General features: G+C 35.8%; 1 protein-coding gene across 23 annotated transcripts in view; it reads right to left on the bottom strand.

Annotated features, from left to right (window-relative positions):
• Positions 1-20,061, bottom strand: part of Picalm (phosphatidylinositol binding clathrin assembly protein) — an 81,105-nt gene that overhangs the window by 25,601 nt on the left and 35,443 nt on the right. For 9 of the 23 annotated variants that reach the window (XM_006229676.5, XM_006229677.5, XM_063275985.1 and 6 more), the window contains 9 exons: positions 17,309-17,402; positions 16,251-16,362; positions 14,038-14,144; positions 11,935-11,976; positions 10,406-10,491; positions 8,474-8,597; positions 8,080-8,216; positions 7,316-7,419; positions 686-835 (listed from right to left, as the gene is read on the bottom strand). In XM_006229676.5, coding sequence (XP_006229738.1) covers positions 686-835; positions 7,316-7,419; positions 8,080-8,216; positions 8,474-8,597; positions 10,406-10,491; positions 11,935-11,976; positions 14,038-14,144; positions 16,251-16,362; positions 17,309-17,402 — 956 coding nt within the window. 23 annotated transcript variants of the gene reach the window in all.

Below are 20,061 nucleotides of genomic sequence, written 5' to 3'. Positions count from 1 at the left end.
TATAAGAGCAGTATCAGGGTAAGCTTGAGTACTAAGACAATTCTGACAAGGCACATAAACAAGGGACACGAGATGAAAGAAAAAAGGAAGGACTGGGGATGGAGGAACCAAAAGGAATTAAAACACAAGTCAGACAAAGCAGACCTTGACAAAGATTCTAGCCTTTTCTTTTTCAACTTTAGTATATATTTTAAAACTTACTATCACTTTTCTAATTTGTGACTTAAAATGTAACACGTTCTCTTTTCTTTTATCTTTGGACAAGCAATGAAATGATGAAAGGAGACTCAGGATAGTATCATTTAGGGCAATATGAAATTATGATTTGCAATAGTTTTAATAAGAATAACTGCTCTCTTTCCAGTACATACATATAAACATGTATGTGTAGATGCTACTTTTATTAATTCTGTAAACTAATTAACAGGATACTACACAAGCTATTACACTACAGCAGACAAAACACAGAAAATTCAAAGAAATCTGTTCCTAAAGTCTAGATTAAATATAACCAGGAATATTTAATCTTACTACATTATCACTTCAGTTAATTTTAAAATTTGATGTTAAAATCCAAAGTAATCACCATAGCACTTTAAAAGTAACTAACACATAGAAAAAATAAAAATAAAAAAGCAACCTTAGTATAGACATTAATTGGGGAAAAAGTTAAATGGTACTTTACCAACAAACATTTCATGAGTAGGTGTCCTAGTAGTAAAAGTGGATACATCTGAAGAAATAGGAAGGTGAACATCACCACTACTTTTTGTGAGGAAAGGATTTAAGCTTGGAATGGCATCATCAACAGCATCTAGAGTAGCAGAGAAAGGATCTGTGCAGTCCAAGTGAATTACAGCAAAATGAAGAAAGGAAGTAATACATTAGTATTGTGATTAGTCAAAAGATGCAAAGTGAAAAGTAGTAGTTATATTATTATTAATTTTATACACAAATATATACATAATCATTAAGATGAAAGAACTGTATTTAACACATAGAAATCCTTAGGGAAAAAATGTCTCCAGTAACAATCACAGCAGAACATTACAGAAAGACTTCCTCTCCCATATGAGAAAGCCAATAGTCACATAGTTAAATAAGAGAATAACCACCAAAATATTTCTTTAAGGGACACTCACCTTGTACCTGCTCTAGCTGAGAATACTGGTTTTGAGGGCATAATCTGTTTACTCACATCGTTGAAATAAAACATTTGGTAAAGGTATAGTATAAACAAATTTGAATAATTAAGGAGTCACTTCAAATTAAGGTAAAAAACTGATTCTAACATTTATAATACTCCTGTTTAAGTTCTGAAGTCAGGAAACTAAAACAAAATGAATACAAGGTTTAAGAAAAGAGAAAGGACCTGCTAACAATTAAGAAAGATGACTGTCCAGTCTGGGAACAGCTTTGAAAGAAAGTCTTAAAGTAATTTCCTACAGGATAACAGATGTTCCCATCAAAAAACTAAGAAGCTTTTCTCCTTCCAATTTTCTATCTTTATTCTTGAATTAGATATTTCCTGTTCCGATGCCTCATTCTAAGTGATGAAAGCTTTCTCTTAAGATTTAAACAGTTAACTAAAGGAAAAAGGGGAAAAAGGGATAACAAATATATAGCATCAAGAAGATTTTCACCCAGTCACCTCTTTGATCTATTGCTGCTTTAAGACTACAAAAATCAATAATAACTACACAAAGAACTGAGGGCCAGCTAGCCAGCTCACTCACTATAACAGGTACACTTCTCTTTGAGTCAATGAAATCAAGGCAAGCACTTATTAACTCTAAATGTACGAACTTAAAAACCAGGAGGAAAAAAAATCACAAGAAAATAACAGTTACGGGTTTAATTACAAAGCCTCTTTAAATAATATTTTAATTTTTTTTAATATAAGTACTTGTCTAGGAAGTAAATATTCCTATAGGCTATCAATTAACACTAAGAAAATCAGTTCAAACCACGAAATACAGTAATGAACTACTCAAATGATATTTTAATGTCCTTCTTTTTTTTTTTCCCCCTTCTTTTTTTCGGAGCTTTTATTCAGGGCCTACCACTGAGCTAAATCCCCAACCCCTTTAACGTCCTTCTGACGCATGCAAAAACAATCAAAAACTGAACAGTCGGGGGAGAAATGGGAAGTAACAAAAAGAAATCAGAAATAAACAACAGTAAACAGATATATGAAGTTGATTTTGGTAGTAAAGCCAGAATGCAATGTACAGAGAATCATGCAGATGGCGTGGACTAGTCACCTTGAGAGGCATGTGACATAGGTTTCTTAAGTTAGAGGCCATGGCTCCTGTGGCTCTGAGTGCTTTTTAATTCCTGAGAAACCAAGGTACTCACTCCCTTAGGCAGTGAAACATAGAAGTCAGGGAGGCATGTATGCATTTGGCAGAACAATTAGTTCTAGACACTAATCCTGCACACCCTTTCTAGATTGCAACCACCATTATAGCAGCCACAGATACATTCTGTTTTGGTAAGTATATAAGGCCTAATTGCTTGAAATAAACTTGTCTCAGCCTCAAGTCTTGTTGAGAACCCTCCAACTGGCCTGGTTTTCATTTCTACTGAGCATATCAGAGACCCTGGTTTGGTAAGTAAGCACTGGTGCTTACATTAAAGCTATCTATCCAGTGTAATTCCTTGGATACTAAGAACATTTGAGTTTAGAGTTCACTAGCAGAGTTGGAAGTATCCTTTGAAAATACTTGATGTAGAGGTTTGTTGTTCTCTGTGTAGCCCTGGTCAACCCGGGATTCACTCTGTAGACCAGGCTGGCCTTAAACTCACAGATCTCTGTGCTTCTGTCTTCCAAGCATTCAGATTAAAAGTGTGCTTGACCATGGCCCAGCATAATGTATAGTTTTAAAGTGCATTTTACTTTGCTAAGCAAATAATAGAAAACATGCAAAAAAAAAAAAAATGTGCATCCACACTCATGGTAGACCAATCAGACAATAAGAAAGCAAGCATTTGTTCTATTTGACAAAACACTGCAATTAATCTAGGTAGTGCTAATTAGTAGACAAAATAATAGGCACAAACTATTAAATATGATGATGATGTTCTGGTTATTCTAACTTAAACTAGCTCCTAGACTAGCAAATCTCAAAACTGTGTTTATCTTTCTCTCATGTGCATGAAGTGTACTTGTGAGTGATATGTTCTGTGTCTGTGTGAGTATGGGCGTGGAGGCCTGACGCAGACATCTATAACTCCCTTGACCTCTATTCAGGTTAGGTTTGCTAGTCAATCTAGCAAGCTTACTCATAAGATGGTGTTTCCAATTAGCATCTAAAAATCTGAAATGACCAATAGGGCACCATAACTACCTGACATTTACACGGATTCCAAGGACCCAAATTTTCGACCTCTGGTTTTCTGGGCAGAAAGTATTTGAGCTATTGAGTGATGTCCCCAACACTCTTAAAACTTTCGAAAAATAATTTTGTCCATTATATTTACCTTCTGTTTTGTCTTAGACAAGGTCTCATGTTGTCTAAGCAGGCTTTAAATTTCAACCTCAAAGCATTTGCCTACAATGCTTAAGGTTCTGGGTTGCAGCCACATTATTTAAAACAAAACAAAACAGAACAAAGATTTTTTTTTGTTTTACTGTTGATGAATTCTTTTATATGTAAGATTTCTTTATTATAAATTGGTCTCAATTAAAAAGCCAAATCCTAATGTGAACATCAAGGATATAAACAATAACTCAACCATTTATTGTACTGACTGAAGTCCTTTACTTCAGCTACCTCATCATGCAGAAATCAAACACTAAAACTATTACCAAGGTAAGTTAAATATTTTTATGAGAAAGTAGGGGTTTAATTCAATGTAAATTAAAGGCTTCATCGTAAAGACTACATTCCTTTCCTTACATGTTAAGGGTTTGGAAAAGAAACAGTGAGATTTTTATTCTTCCTCTTCCCATTGCGTTCGATTTTGTCTGTTTTGAGATGGAGTCACTTTCTGTAGACCAAACTGGCCTCATTTTCATAAGGGATCTACCTGCCTCTGCTTTATTAGTGCTGGGATTAAAGGCATATGCCACCAAGCCTAGCATTCAGTTTATATTTTTAAAGTCTTCGTTACTCATGTGTAACAAGCTAAATGCTAAAACATGGTGCAAATTACTAAAAGAAATAGCAAACAAAGCAAAATAATTTAAAACAAAATTATTATACATACATGGCTACATATATTTATATAGACTATTAGAAAATATTTTTGCTAATAGGACATGAAACCATTGTTCTAGAGTGAAATCATTGAAAACCACTTTCGTCAGGAAACACGCCATCTGTTGCGTGAGTTAAATTATTCCAGAGAGTTTTACTTATTATTGTTCAAGTTACTGATCATGATATACTCAAAAGGAATTTTACATCTTCATTTTTTTAAATGAATATACTTACCTATAAAAACTTTAGTCTAGCTAAAATAACAACTTTTTAGCATCTTTATTTAAAATAAAGAAATGCTGGTGACATGGCTCAGTACATAAAGGTACTTGTCACCAAGCCTGACAACCTGAGTTTGGTCCTTGGGACTCCATAATGGAAAAATGACTCATGCGCACAATCAATCTCAATGAGCAAATACAGTTTAAAATAAAGTTAACGGAAGACTAACTTCCAACTGTAAGAAAGACTCTATCTGTTACTTCTATGTGTAAAGGGAATGTTGTGGAAACATCCTCTCCTTGTACCAATTGGCCCGTCCTCTCTTTTCCCTTAGTCTTGACCACTCATGGAAGCAGGACTAATAAGGAGCCAGCAACTATTTTAAATAAATAAATAAGTAAGTAAATGCTAACTATCAAAAAATTAAAAAGGAAAGACGTTAAAACTACTTAATGGCCTCACTAATAATGCTAACATTTGAAAAATATATTTATTTTTTTCTTTTATGTGCATGTGAGTGTTCTGAGCCCACGTAAATACATGTGTGCATGCCTGGTGCCCATACAGGCCAGAAAAGGACATTAGATTTCCTGGGACTGGAGTTACAGAAATGTTTGAGATAACATGTACAGTGAGAACTGAATCTAAGTAGAACAGCAAGTGTTCTGAACTACTGACCCATCTCTCCAGCCCACACTCCAAATGAGCTGGGCATGGTGGTTGTATGCCTTTAATACCAGCAAAGGATCAGAGAGAGGCAGAGATATGAGGTACTCTCGAAATTTGAGGCCAGCCTACTCTACATGGCAAGTTCCAGGACAGCCAGGACAAATAGAGACCTTCCTCCAACCCTCATCCCTTAAAAATGTACAACTGAGATTAAGTAGAAAGAAGAATAAAAATGTATCAAACTCAAAATGTAATACTAGGATCTGTTAGGACATTAAGAAACATCATTCTGCTAGGTGCTGTGCTGTACACCTTTAATCCCAGCACTCAGGAGAGGCAGACACAGGTGGATCTCTGTGAGTTCGAGGTTAGCCTGGTCTAAAAAGCAAGTTCCAGGACAGCCAGGGATATATAGAGAAACACTGTCTCAAAAAAGAAGGAGGGGGAAAGGGAAGAGGCAAGGGGGTGGGGGAAGGAGGAGAGAAGGAAGGGAAACTTTACTTTTTATTTTTACACTGTCTTTAATCTGTTTCTGTCTGTGATTCTGTATGGGAATGTAATTGTGTAAGGAGGCTGGAGGCGTCAGACTTGTAGTTTGATCTGCCCAACATGGGTGCTAGGAACTCAACTAGATCCTTGGCAAGAGCCATCTTTCCAGCACCAAGAAACTCCTTTCTTAACCTTTAATTCACTGCTTATAGTTTAATTTGAAAACAATTCTAAAATACTTATTAAACAACTTTCTTTAGAAATTATGCTCAAATCTCAAGATTTTGTTAAGCTAACCTTAATGTTTACACAAAACACATTTAAAAATCAAGTGCTTATAATTCTTAATTCTCTATTCCTTTTGAAATAGATTCAATCTGTCCTGAAGAAAAATTTGTCCATTTATTCCACAACATACTTATTATATTAATAATTTATAGCTACATATAGCAAGAAGTATTCTAGGGCTGGGTATGATGGTTCCATCCCTACTATCCTAAAATGTAGAGCCTGAGGCAGAAGGACTGCCATGAGTTTAAGACCAGCTTAGGCTACAGTATGATAAGAACAACAGGGCTCAGAGTAGAGACCTGAGTTGGATCCTTAGAACCTAAAGGTGGATGGAGAAAATTACACCACCAAATTGTTCTCTGACCTCCACATGTGCACCTTGGCACACAAGCCCCCCACGACAAGCACCTTGAAGTGCTCTCTAGGGTACTAATGATAGCCCTTGCCTTCACAGAGCTTAGATTCTAGTATACAGAGCAGTTGTCTTTGGTGACATCGCTTAATGGCAGAGCGTCTGCCCAGTGTGTGACATGTCTTGGCAGCAGTACGCGTTACCACACCAAAAAAGGAAAACACAAAGGAACCTTGGAGGAGATGGGAAGGGAGAGAGAAGAAAAAAGGAAGGAAAGAAGCATAAAAACTGTATTTTTAATTCAAATGATCAAAGGTGAAAATCTATTTCATGTTTTGTAAAAATTTAATAATTCAAATGTTTTATGAAAGCAAATACAAATTTCACCATGTTTTATAGTTTTCTACTTAGCATCATATTTCTGAAAATCTCTTTCCAGCAATTTTTGGTGACTATATAGTAATAACATATGTATGTATGTATGTATATATGTATGTATGTATGTATGTATGTATGTATGTGTAAAAATACATACACACCAAATCCATGCAAAGGAGAGGATTTTAAATCAACTAAAACTGCAAAATAGACATTCATTGCCACTCTGCTTTAAAGGTGTTAAACCGTGATCATCTTAGAATTAAAAACCTATTGAAGGACATTCCTGTTATCTTACAGGTCTAAGTTAAACCAACATTTAACACAAAATAAGTTAATTAAATAAATAAAATTAAAATACAATTTAAAAAAATACAAGAATTACCATGCAATACCTGGTCACAACATGCTTCACTGTTTGATAACACAATCTGAGTTTTACTAAAGAAGTGACCTCATACTTAAGAAAGTGGTTCTTCCTCTTATATTTAATTCCATCTTCATTAAACCTTATTCCATAATTAACTATGAATTTAATACTTCAGTTATCCTAAATTTTCATCAGGAGTAAAAATGAGTTTACTGTTCTTTTATTATTTCTCAAGTTCCCATGTGTCAACTATAACCAAACACTCTATGAAAAGGGTAGAAAGCGACATACGGCAAACAGAAGAACGGCACACAACATTTGAACAGAATGAAGACTTACCTCCCCATGTACTTGCTACCTGAGGAGCAGCTGACATAGCATGGACAGATGGATGAAAGGTTGGCTGCTGCAAATCAAGCAGGTCATTTGGCAGCTTGGATGTGCTAGGAAAATATTTCAAAAAGCAGTTTTATTTCTAGATGAACTTTGTTATATTAGTTTGTGTCCTGCCCCCTCCACCTCAAAACAAAACAAAACCAAACCTTTTTTTTTTTATAAAGTGAAAAGCTTCAACGTAAGCCTAAAAAGAAAAACAATTCTAGCAAGGTAACGGCATGTTCCTTATTTAACATAATTCTAAAGAGGCCCAGAAAAATAACTCCACATCATGTCTTAACTCTCTATTGAACAGGAGTAACACCTTTTCTGTAAAGACTTAATGAGGGGTTGGGGATTTAGCTCAGTGGCAGAGCGCTTGCCTAGCAATCGCAAGGCCCTGGGTTCGGTCCCCAGTTCTGAAAAAAAGAAAAAAAAAAAAAAAAAAAAAAAGACTTAATGAATATCCATCCCTCCCAGCCCCAAAATATTCATTTCTTTACATTATATTCCAATCGATAATTAGTAATTTAGCCATATTTGATTTTCTAAGCATATAAAATATAACCTTATTTATATTTAGATAGTATACCAAATGTATTATTACACCTTTTGTAGTAATTTATGAACATAAAATCATAAATCAAAGCAAACTCACAGAATCTATAAAACATAATTTGAATAATGTCTTATACTAAGTATTCAAACATCCTTACTGCCCGTTGTACCTGTTAGAAGAACTAGGGGTAGAAAATATGTCGATGGCTGGTGCAGTCATTATTCCCCCTGCTGAGGTGGACACAGGAGAGGCTGCAGTTGTTAAAGAGGTATGCGGTTTCTTTGCAAGTTCTTTTAGACGCTGTTCCTGTTGAGAAAGGAACTAAGCATAAGGAATATAAAACTAGATCTGTTGGTACAGACTCTGAAAAACGGACATTTTCAAATTCTGCTTTAATAGCCTAAGGGTACTCCTTGACTCTTCACCAAGCATTCCAAGTAAATATGAAAAATGAAACTGAGTTTCAGCCTGTAGGACTGATAACACATTTAAAAACCTAAAAGGTTCATTTATATGATGATCCCCTACTTGTTCTTCTGAAGAGAATGCCCATACATACTTACCTTTAGTGCTTTTAATCGAGCCTGTTCTTCCTCTAATGCTGCCTGCTTTTCCCTTTCATCCACTTTGGTCAGAGATAGGCCAGTGCTTGCCAAAGAAGAGACTGCATTGGAAAGTGTTGTAGCCCTAGGGTAAGAGGATAAAAGTATTTGGCTTTGTGCTAAGCACTTCATATCTAGAAATATATAAAATATATAAATCTATAAAATGAAGTGGCTCTGCTTTTGACAAACTAAAACAAGTATATGGACTTAAACTTAGTACTTCAGATAGATGCTTCTACTCAGTGACCTAGAAAATTCAACAATTTTAACAATGCAAATGTGTGGCTTTCATAGTTAAATATCAGAGTCTAGAAAAAGTGTGCAACACTGGAACACATAGCCTCTCCCAAGACAAGAAAGCAATGGGAAAGAGACTTCATATTCCTAGAAGAGTCCTAATAAAAAAACAACAACAAAACTGATTCAGTTTCTCAGAGACAGCTCCTATGCAAATTAACACCCTGGCTCTTAACAGTTCTACCACAAGAACACACCAAAGCTTGAACATCAATAGTAATTCATCCTCATCTAGGCTTGCTTCTCTGCAGTAACACTCACAAAACCTATCCCCAGTGGATGCCAGGTTCCTTGAAAAGGAATTCTGACTTCAATTCAGTCATCAGTCTGTGTGGCACCTCCTTTCTGTGCACTTGCTACCTACCATTCTGACTGATAGAATAGAATTCTCTATTACACATGCACAATTTATTACCTCTTATTTTTGGCTTTGTAAACATTCATCCATACTAAACCATGAACCAACATTAAATTCTAGGATAAAGAACTACATCTGGCCTCAATGGAAGTCATATAATTAAGACAGAAATAAAAAAGTCAATCATATCAAGATAAGTCCTAAGGCATGTGACTAGATTTTTTTTCAACCAACTGGTCCAACACCTTGGTAATTACACTATTTCTAAGAACCTACTATAAAATGAAAGTCTTGCACAAAGTATTATTTAACAATTCATTCGTGGACTTTCCCCTTTGGAACTGGGGGTTGTGTGGGGGAGTGGGTGGGTACAGGACACACACAGGTGGAGTCTTTCACTGTAGTACAGACTGGCCTTAACTTACTATATGGCCTAAGCTAAACTCAAAGCTGCATCCTCCTAACTCAAATTTTCCAAGTTCTGGGATTATAAGTAGGAGCCACTGTACCTGACATTGCTTAAAATTTATTACTAAAAAGGGGTGAAATCAACACAATAAAAAATTAAAAAAGAACCAAAGGAAGTCTTTCTATTTTATATATTATTTTAAATAAAGAAGTAAAATCTTCATAAGATGGTAATTATTCAATTACTACACCCAACCAAAAAAAATTGTATTTAAGGGTCAACAAGAGATAACTTCTATTTTTTAATTCGACAGATAAACTGGGAAATTAGCCTAAAAGTTGAACTGATTAAAACAAGACATGACAATTATCAATCCCATCAAAAGGCACAAAAATTGAAATATGATATCAGACATCCTAGGCTTGCTTCCTGGTATTACTACTGTATCAACTGCAGGGATATTATAAAAGTTGAGCAAATTAATACAAAGTTATCTCTTACTTTTGAAGTACCATATGCACCAAAGCATTTAAGTTTTTACATTGAAACCACAATTGTGAACCAAAGCTTCACTGTTATCATCTTAAAATATGTCAATACTTACTGATATCAAGAACTAAAGTTAACTCATGGAACTCTGTTTCTACTGTAATGTTACTAGTGATGGTGACACTTATTATTCAAACCTATCTAAGACATAAGCAAGTCAAGATGGAGACACTGCACTTTGAACTTCATCTGATTTCATCTACTTCTTCTGAAAAAACAATCCCCACCTTCAACTGTCAAAAAATAAACAAGTAAATATATACATATATATATATACCTGCTTGCAGCTGTGGAATCTTTGATTTTCTTCCCTTCCAAGGAAGCTAAATGTTGTTCTAAAGCATCAAGAAGACTGCTGGGGGCCTGAAATTATGCAAATATTAAGAATTGTATAACTATTACACTATTTGACAAAATAAATCAAATGTCATCTCACATAAGAACCACAGACACATATTCTTGTACTAATTACTGGTGGACATTTTTTAGCTATAATAATAATAATAATAATAATAATAATAATAATAATAATAATAATAATAAAAATACAACTATTATTATTGGAACACAAACTAGTTGGAAGTTACTAATAAGCATCACCAAAAATGTTAAGAACTGAAGATAAGTATAAAACCTAAGAAACTTGTAAGAACCTAAAATTTCTAAATATTTAATACATGTAAAATTTTAGTAAAAACAAATTACTGAGAATGTAGCAGATATTTATTTTTCATTTGCATATAAAATAATAGATCTCAGGGCTTGCAAGATAGTTCTTCAGGGGCCACAGTCACTTGCAGTGAAAATAGAGAACTGAAAGTAGTCCTCTGACTTCTAAAAATAGGCTGCGGCATATGTTTGCCTGTAGTCACAGATGCAGCACACATAACTCCAGGGGATTCACGCCCTTTTCAGGCCTCCCTACATACATACATACATACATACATACATACATACATACATACACACACACACACACACACACACACACACACACACACACACACACACAAAACAAAAAATGTGTAAACTAATACTAGAACTACCAAATGACCCAGCTACAATACTAAGTCAACGCATCAGGCTCAGGCACCCTGACTTCTAATGTTAACATTAACTATAGTGTGATACCAGTGTAGACATCATCAATACATGAATGAATGTAGAAACATGTGGTATACATACATAGTGAAACTTTACTCAATTGTCATGAAATGAAATCATGATACCGTCAGTAGAATATAAGTAGGCCATAAGTAGAAACAATCAAGTTAAAACAAGCCAGACTCAAATAACATGTTTTCTGCCATATGTGGAATATAGGTTTACATGTGTGTTTTGAGTGTGTGGGAGTTGTGCATGAGCATCTTCAAAACTAAATTAATTCCCTCCTGGAGGGTGAAGGGATGCCTACAAGACTCATAAGTAATAGAAGGTTCACAAGGTCCCTCTTCAGGGCTATATAGTGGATATCTATTAGGAAAGATGAGACTAAGTGAAACTGCTGAAAGCTGGATAGAAAATTTCAGAGATATGATTTTCCTGGGTCATTATGCATGCTTGGGGTGAGCGTTTCCATGGTGCAACTGTTATGCTATAGCAGTGGAAAGACCCACCAGACAGAGTAAGGGATCAATTGACCACTCTTTGTGTCATAATGTAAAAGAAACCCTCTCCAGCAATGTATCACAATGTTAAAATATATAAGGAAAAGCATTCTACTCTTAGCAGGTGCTACTACAGCACTAGTCATCTTGGCACTGTAGCACACATGACAGTGACCTCATGCTTTAACAATCTACTCACCTGTGAAAGATCTGGAATATCTCCTCTGTCAATTCCAACTTGCTGCAAAAAAGAAATGCTATGTTTAACACATGGAATTATAATAATATGAAAGTTACCTCTTTAGTACCATATAGTAACAACACTGGGAGAAATGAGTATGTCTAACTATGAACAAGTTCCCTGGCACATTTAAAAAAAAAAAAAGGGCTGGAGGGATGGCTCAGTGATTAATAGCACTATCTGCTCTTCCAGAGGTCCTGAGTTCAATTTCCAGCAACCACATGGTGGCTCACAACCATCTGTAATGGGATCTGATGCTCTCTTTTGGTGTGTCTGAAGACAGCTACAGTGTACTCATGTAAATTAAAAAAAAAGAGAGAGGAAAAAACCCCCAAATCTAATGATACCAACTTACCTTAAACTAATTTTCTGTCTCCTCCCCCCCCATAAAAATGCTCCCTCTGACAGTAACCTTAGAAAATACATTTAAAGTCTTCTATTGGGAGCCAGGATATGGCTCAGCGGAGAAGGTACTTGTTGCCAAACCTGTCAACCTGGGTTTGATCCCTGGCAACCAAATGATGGAAAGAAACTCAGAGGACTCACAGGAGTTGTTTCTCTGACCTCAACACAAATGCCATGGCATTCAAGAACCCCTCACACAAATAAAATACATATTTTTATAAGTCTGTTTACTATGGTAAACAAAATTTTCACAAACATGAAGTGATATTGAACCAGGATATAACTACCTCCAACCAAGCCTCAACATATTTTTCATGGTGATGAGGCACTAGATAACTCTCAGCAAAAATAATTACAAAAACAAAACAAAACAACCTTCCTATGTAATAAAGGACCCAAATCAGGAACCTGTATTTCTCTTTACTATGTTTGATTTTCTAATTACCTTCCTCTTTTCTCAATTTTTAAGAGTCTTACAATGAAGTCAGTAAAATTTTAATTCATTCATATTTAGATATTAATAACTCATCACTCAGACTGAGACAACTGTTCTCTTGGAATGCATTCCAAGAGATTAGTGTTGCGTTTAAGAACTGAAGTCCGCAGTGACACTGCAAGCCCAAAGTCAATCTCATAACAACATTTTAGAGGAGAATGTTTCATGTTCCCTAGATCAGTGAAGAGATAGCACATTCTATCTGTGTCACACCTGTCACCTGGAGGTATGGAAGAGCTTACAATGTATGACAGTAACTACAACTTCCAAATACAAAGACGGTAAGTGACCAGAAAGGAAAATCAATAAACTGAACCTTACTTGAAAACTTTACATACACACCCTACCTCTTATAGTTTTAATATGCCACAGGTACTAAGGGAATTGGGAGCAAAAATTCAGATTTCTCCCTTAAAAAACCTTTTGGCATCACAGCAAATGCCCATGGGCATCATTACAAGGTCATTTAATTTGCTAAAAAATAAACTACCACAGGGATAACAGTAATGACTTTAATATAAGTGATCAAAATATTCTAAACAGGGGGCACCCTCATAATGATGGATAGAGAGTAAAGAAAAGGGAAAAATCTTTATGAACTGTCCCTGCAACATAAAGGATGGCTATAAACATAACTGTCTTCTATGCTGACTTCTTAAAAATTATTTTTAAGAGATTTGTAAAATTAGATTACCACATAACCTTTCATAATAAGTATGCAAAATTCACTTATGTATTGTGAACTGAACTATGAACATTGAACCATACAGCCCCAGTTGCAGGCCAGTCTGGAGGAAGAACTTAGGCGGACACCTAGCATTTCTCACCAACAGAGTAAGCCTTCAAAAATGAATGGTTAATTCTAAACACAGGTAAAACTACCACCAACATACAATATTCTTATTTTGTAGAGATATAAATAAAAGTAGACTACTTTCACCATCTCATAAGTTAAATATAAAGCATGTTTATAACGTATTCAGTATTATGTCATATTAATTCCAATCGACAAAATTCAATAGTGCATAATTATATTACTGGATATATACCATATGTATGTGGCATATATTCTCATATTGAAATTATTTTTCATTTGGGTAATTTTTTCTTTAAAATCTATACATATAATAAAAAGTCTGCAGTCTCTGAAAACAGCTTACCTCTGCAACTTTCAGAAACTCTGAGATTCTTGTCATCCTAGTCAAAAACTTCTTATAGATGTCAAGACCTTCTTTGCACTGGTTCTTTTTCATATCAAAATATTTTTCTGCCCAAAGAAGTATGGAATATTCTTATTTAAATTAAAAAGACATAAATAAATAAATAAAATGGGGGAACAAAAATATTCATAGAAGGAAATATGGAGACAAAGTTTGGAGCAGAGACTGAAGGAATGGCCATCCAGAGCCTGCTGGGGATCCAGCCCATATATATACAGCCTCCAAATCCAGTCACTACTGGGATGCCAAGAGGTGCATGCTGATAGGAGCCTGATATGGCTGTCTCCTGAAAGGCTCTGCCAGAGCACGACAAATACAGAGGCGAATGTTCGCAGCCAACCATTGAACTGAGAACTGGGTCCCCATTGGAGGAGTTAGAGAAAGGATTGAAGGAGCTAAAGGGGTTATCCACACCATAAGAACAAGAACACCAAGCAACCACAGCTCCCAGGGACTAAACCACCATCCAAAGAGTACACATGGACAGACCCATGGCTTCAGCTGCATAAGTAGCAGAGGATGGCCTTTTGGGGCATGAATGGGAGGAGAAGACCTTGTTCCTGCCAAGGCTTGAGCCCCCAGTGTAGGGGAATGTCAGGGCAGGGAGGCGAGAAGGGTCTGGGTGGATGGGTGGGAGAACACCCTCATAGAAAGGGGAGAGGGAATGGGATAAGGAGCTTATGGGTGGGAAACCCAGAAAGGGGATTTGAAATGCAAATAAAAATAAAAATAAAAAGGTAAAAAAGTTGCTGGAAGGTATTCACATTACTTTTATTCACAATACTGCTTTGCTCACAATCCTCAAAGTATATATTTGCATTTAAACACACTTAATACTTCACTTAAAACACTAAAATCTGTTTAAAATATTTTATTAATATACCAGTATTAATATTCTAAGTTTGCAACTTTATCCAATGTTACTTCAAAAGCTGCCTTAATTTTTATACAGAAATACAAAGCAACACATTTACCAATAATGAAGTCAAAGGCTTTCACTTCCACAGCCTTTTTTGTTCAGTTATGAAGTACCTTTCCGTATATTTGTGCTGTCCCAGTCTATGAAAACCACATTTAAATAAATAAACTAAGAGGAAGGGGCATATTAGAATAAATATACTCGGCATCTGACAAGACCTTGGCATGTCTTATTATACCTTTTCTACTCCATCAAAATCTCAATTTAAAAAGAACGGTTGTGGGAGGGTAGGGAGAGGCTGAAGAAGTAGCTCAGAGAGTTTGGTTCCCAGCACCCATGTGAAGCAATTCCCAACATCCTGAAACTCCAGCTTCAGGAGACCCATCCACCTAGCCTCCACAAATACCTGAACATACGCATGGCATACACATGGAGATCGACACAAACAAACCCATTAATAAAAATAAAGATTAAATAAGTGAAAGGGCTGGGTAGATGGGTAGGGGAACACCCTTAGAGAAGGAGGAGGAGGGAATGGCATAGAAAGGGTTTATGGATGGGAAACCGGGAAAAGGGATAACATTTGAAATGCAAATAAAAAAATCCAATTTAAAAAGAATGGTTAAAAAAAAAACTAATAATTTCCAACTTCAAACTTAAGTTTAGGGGCTAAGGATACAACTCAGTGATAAAGCATAATTTCAACATTCAAGAAACCCTAGACTTAATCCCCAGGTCCACACACACGTATGTGCCTCAAATTTTGTCATATATGTACACATACTACTTTCATAAGGTTTACTGTAGAAGACATACTGAGAAAATATACTTTTTCTGAGACAAAAAAAAGGTTTTTCCCATCTAATTTGCAGCGTTTAAGTATTTCTAAAAACTAATAAAGCAACCTAAAAATTACTATTATATCAAAAAATAAAGTATAACTAGCTAAAATATTCTGGTTATAAAAATGAGAATGTATTCTCTTGTGTGGATATACGTGTATGTGTGTATAAATGTATGTGTGTATGTGTGTGTGTGTGTGTGTGTGTGTGTGTATGTATGTATGTATGTATGTATGTATGTATGTATATAAAAATCTTTCTCCAAATAAACTTTTAGAATGAACTTGAGTCACAGTGGACTTCACAGCAGTTTAAGCTACTACTCAGTCAGTATCACTAATCCATATGACATTAAATAAAAAAAAATTTATCAAAGATATTGTAGTACTTACCCAATAAATTAATAATTCCTTCATTGTATGCTGCAAATAGTCTAATGGCATCTTTGAACAGGAGCATGAAGGCAGCATTTATTACCCCATTTGTAAGTTCATTACTATTAACCTAGGGGAAAATAGAAAATAAGATTAGCTCATTTCATATTTTAAACGACACTAACAAAATGATTCTTCTCTAAAATTTAATAAATTAAAACATGCCGCTTATTAGCAAAAGGGGGCTTATTTTCCCCTATGATATTCATTACATGTTTTCCAATACATAAGTTTCCTGATTTCTGACCATCAGAATTACAAGCAAACATTGAACTCTAAGAAAATTCAGAAGCAAGCAAATAGCAAAAACAACCTTCAAACATTCATTCCAATTTACAGTAATAACTCAAAGTAAAAATGTCATTTACCTTTTCTCAAGCCTCTTAATCTTAATTATAACTTTATAACAAGGCTATTATAAGTTCACAAAGGGCGCGCATGCGCGTGCGCGCACACGCACGCACACACACACACACACACACACACACACACCCACCCATATTTAGGGTTTCTGGTTAGAATAGCTAAAAACCTATGGGTAAGATCCAGTAAATTTCTCTATATCATGAAGTATAATACAGACACTAAAACAGTACTTTTATAGAGACCAAACAATGTATTAAGTGAAAAACCTCCTGCACATCTACATAGCCAAAATAATACTTTCTACTACACCAGCTTTCTGTCTTCAACTAAGTGCTCTTCTTCCTTTTTAACAGGGGATACAATGTCACTGTGCAATACATAGCAATCTATCAAAAATGAGACCTGAACCTCCTTTTTTTTATTTCTAAATATTTGTCATGCTTTGCACCTACCAAGCAAAAGTGAAACATTAAAAAGGCTGTGCACCAAAGAAATCCTTACATTCCTAAGATCTGAAACTCCTGTGACGAGTTTCAACCAAGCACTTACCCATCACTCACTTGTTTTGGTCTATATAACCTAAAATCTTAGCACTAGAGAAAATCCATACTGTTAACCAAGAGCATAGAGTCAAAAACATATCAACTTACATTAAAATCAAGAAGTGCATCCATTTGATTTTGGATAATTGGTACAGTTTTTAACAGTTTTTCTGTGTTCATTGTTCTCATAACTCCATCAGCTCTATTATGAAAACCAAAAACAATTCATTAGTAACCTCCTATTTGGTTCTCTACAGAAATACCAAGACTGTGATGAAACATCACACATTCGTAAGTGGTTACTGAACTCTAATCTCCAGTAAGCATATGGAAAGAAAAGTAAGAGCAACAGGGGGGAACTGATGCTACCAAGAAGGAGGGTATGAGTGACAGAGAGACAGCTCAGCAGCTAAATACTCAGGATAGTCTTCCAGAGGGCCCAGGCTTTATTCCTAACACCCACATGGTAGCTTATGACCTAACTAATACAGATCCAGGAGACCCAAGGCCCTCTTCTGTTGTCCATGGGCATACAAAAATGGTATACACATACATATATGTGGGCAAAACACATACAAGCAAAAGTGAAAGTTTCTATTATAAAGCACAGTGGACTGTGTAGTTATCACAAGAACTAATGCATGGGTCATGATCATTCCTGTACATAAAGGGCTGATCTATACTACCTTGAAAGCAAAAGAAACTATTAGCCAGAAACCAGCAAACAGTCAAGTACCATAGAGTCAGGAGATGACTTCACTTAATTTATTCATAGCCAGGTCTCTAATCCCACCTAGTAAACAGCCTGGGACAGGAGTAGCACAAGGTCCAGGGTAGTCTGCTGCAAAATAAAAACCTTAAAAGTCTGGCAATGGGCAGCCAGAGATAAAAGCACTTTTCCAAAAGTTCAAGGACCTGAGTTCTTGCCCTAGAACTTAGGGTTCAAGAACAGAAACAACTCTTAAAAGCGGTCCCTTGAATGCTACACACACCACAGCACATGCATAAGGCATTCACACATAAATAATTATAAATAAAATTATGTGATAAAAGTGTTTTGGCAAGGTGACAGTAAGTTAAAAAAGAAAAAAGTAAGCAGTAGATTGCTTGCCTAACACATGTCAGGTCCTAAACACAATACCCAACAAGTAGGGAAGGGTGGTGCAATATTTGAGTCAAGTATCAAAGACTTTTAAAAGAAAATTAGAAAACCAGTTTTACAAAATATAATTATCAAGTCACTCTAATCTAATCCATACTAAGAACCCTGTCAACAAGTTTCAAAAAGTAATAATATTGCCTTGTGGGGACTCCACAGAGTTTAATGAAACAAATACTGTTCTGCCTCAGACAGTTTTGATAAGCTTTTAGCTAATGTACCCATCAAATGTTCAACACTGTTTTCTCTCAGGTAACAAACTGGTTGACAACAGTTGCTGGAATCTGAGAGGACACAATTCCTCTTTGCAAATTGTCCTTATTTTCATAGTTATCACACCTCCTTCCCAGAAACCATCATTTCTCATTGAATCCCTTCTTGCTGATGTCATTTTTTACTTTCTGGACATGTCTCCATCACAGATGTCTTGAATGTTGTCTCAGTCGTCTTTGTTTAGCTCAACATCTAAGTGAACAACTCAACTCCTTATCTCAAGGTCTCTTTTAAAGTGAGCAGCATCTTAGCTCCCAAATGAAAAAGGTCAAAACTGTTACTACTGTAAACACTCTCTTGCACTTTCTTGCACCTTTCTCCCTTGCAGTCAGTCCCCTAGCAAATTCACTCACATTCATACATGAGGACAAATTTAAAAAAAAAAAAAAAAAAAAAACCCACACAAGGGATGTAGTCAATGTTAGCCTAGTATGTACAATAAACCCTTTGGTTTTTAAGTATTATACTGTGCGAGGTGGCAGCCACATAAATTCAGGAGTATCAACTTCACATAAGTTGTAAAGATTTCCAGGGTTGGGGATTTAGCTCAGTGCTAGAGCACTTGCCTAGCAAGCGCAAGGCCTGGGTTCGGTCCCCAGCTCCGAAAAAAAAGAAAAAAGAAAAAAAAAAGTTGTGAAGATTTCCACAAATCCTTAGTCTTTTCTAGAGAACTCCAAAGCATTTTCAAACCTCCCTCTATTTCTGTGAGGTACTCTCAGCTCATTAACTCTCAAAAAGTTTCAGGAATAGTTCACACAAAAAACAGTTTACTGAACAGGGTACAGGAAGAATGCAGGCTCCTGATGTGAACCTCTCTACTGCAATCTTCTACAGAGTGCCTAAACATGTACCATGATATCTGTATAAGTTAGTTTGGGAAAGCCATCAATTCTCCATGATTTAAAAGAAAGTTTAAAGAAAAAGACTTAATTTCATCTTTTAGACATCTTGTATATATGTCTACATTTTTAAGATTTCCACTGCAGCCCAGATGGTGGCACACTGGGCAGAGGCAGGTAGATCTCCGAGTTTGAGACCAGCCTGATTGACAGAGCAACTTCCAAGACAACCAAGGTTACCCAGAGAAAGCCTGTCTCAAAAACTACTTCAGTAAATATTTTATAATTTCAAGAACAAGTCAAAGCATACAGCAGTGTTTAGCTCTCTAAGATGTGGAAGCTGCAGGGTAGTTTACTAGAAGGGCATTCACCAGAAATATCACCAGAATGTCTGCAGATGGCACACTCTCCTTTGGCTCTTTCCTGAGCTATCATAATGCAGCCTATAGTTAAAAAACAAAAAACAAAAACCTGTCTATAAGACACTGGTAGATATCAAAGTATTGGTCACAGGCATACACATCTGGGTGGAAAAGGAGACCCAATTCCTTAAAAGTGGTCTTCTGATCTCCACACATGTGCTAAGGCAT

This window comes from Rattus norvegicus, chromosome 1 (assembly GCF_036323735.1).
Source record: "Rattus norvegicus strain BN/NHsdMcwi chromosome 1, GRCr8, whole genome shotgun sequence".
Lineage (NCBI taxonomy): Eukaryota > Metazoa > Chordata > Mammalia > Rodentia > Muridae > Rattus > Rattus norvegicus.
This window is presented reverse-complemented; position numbering and strand designations above follow the sequence as displayed.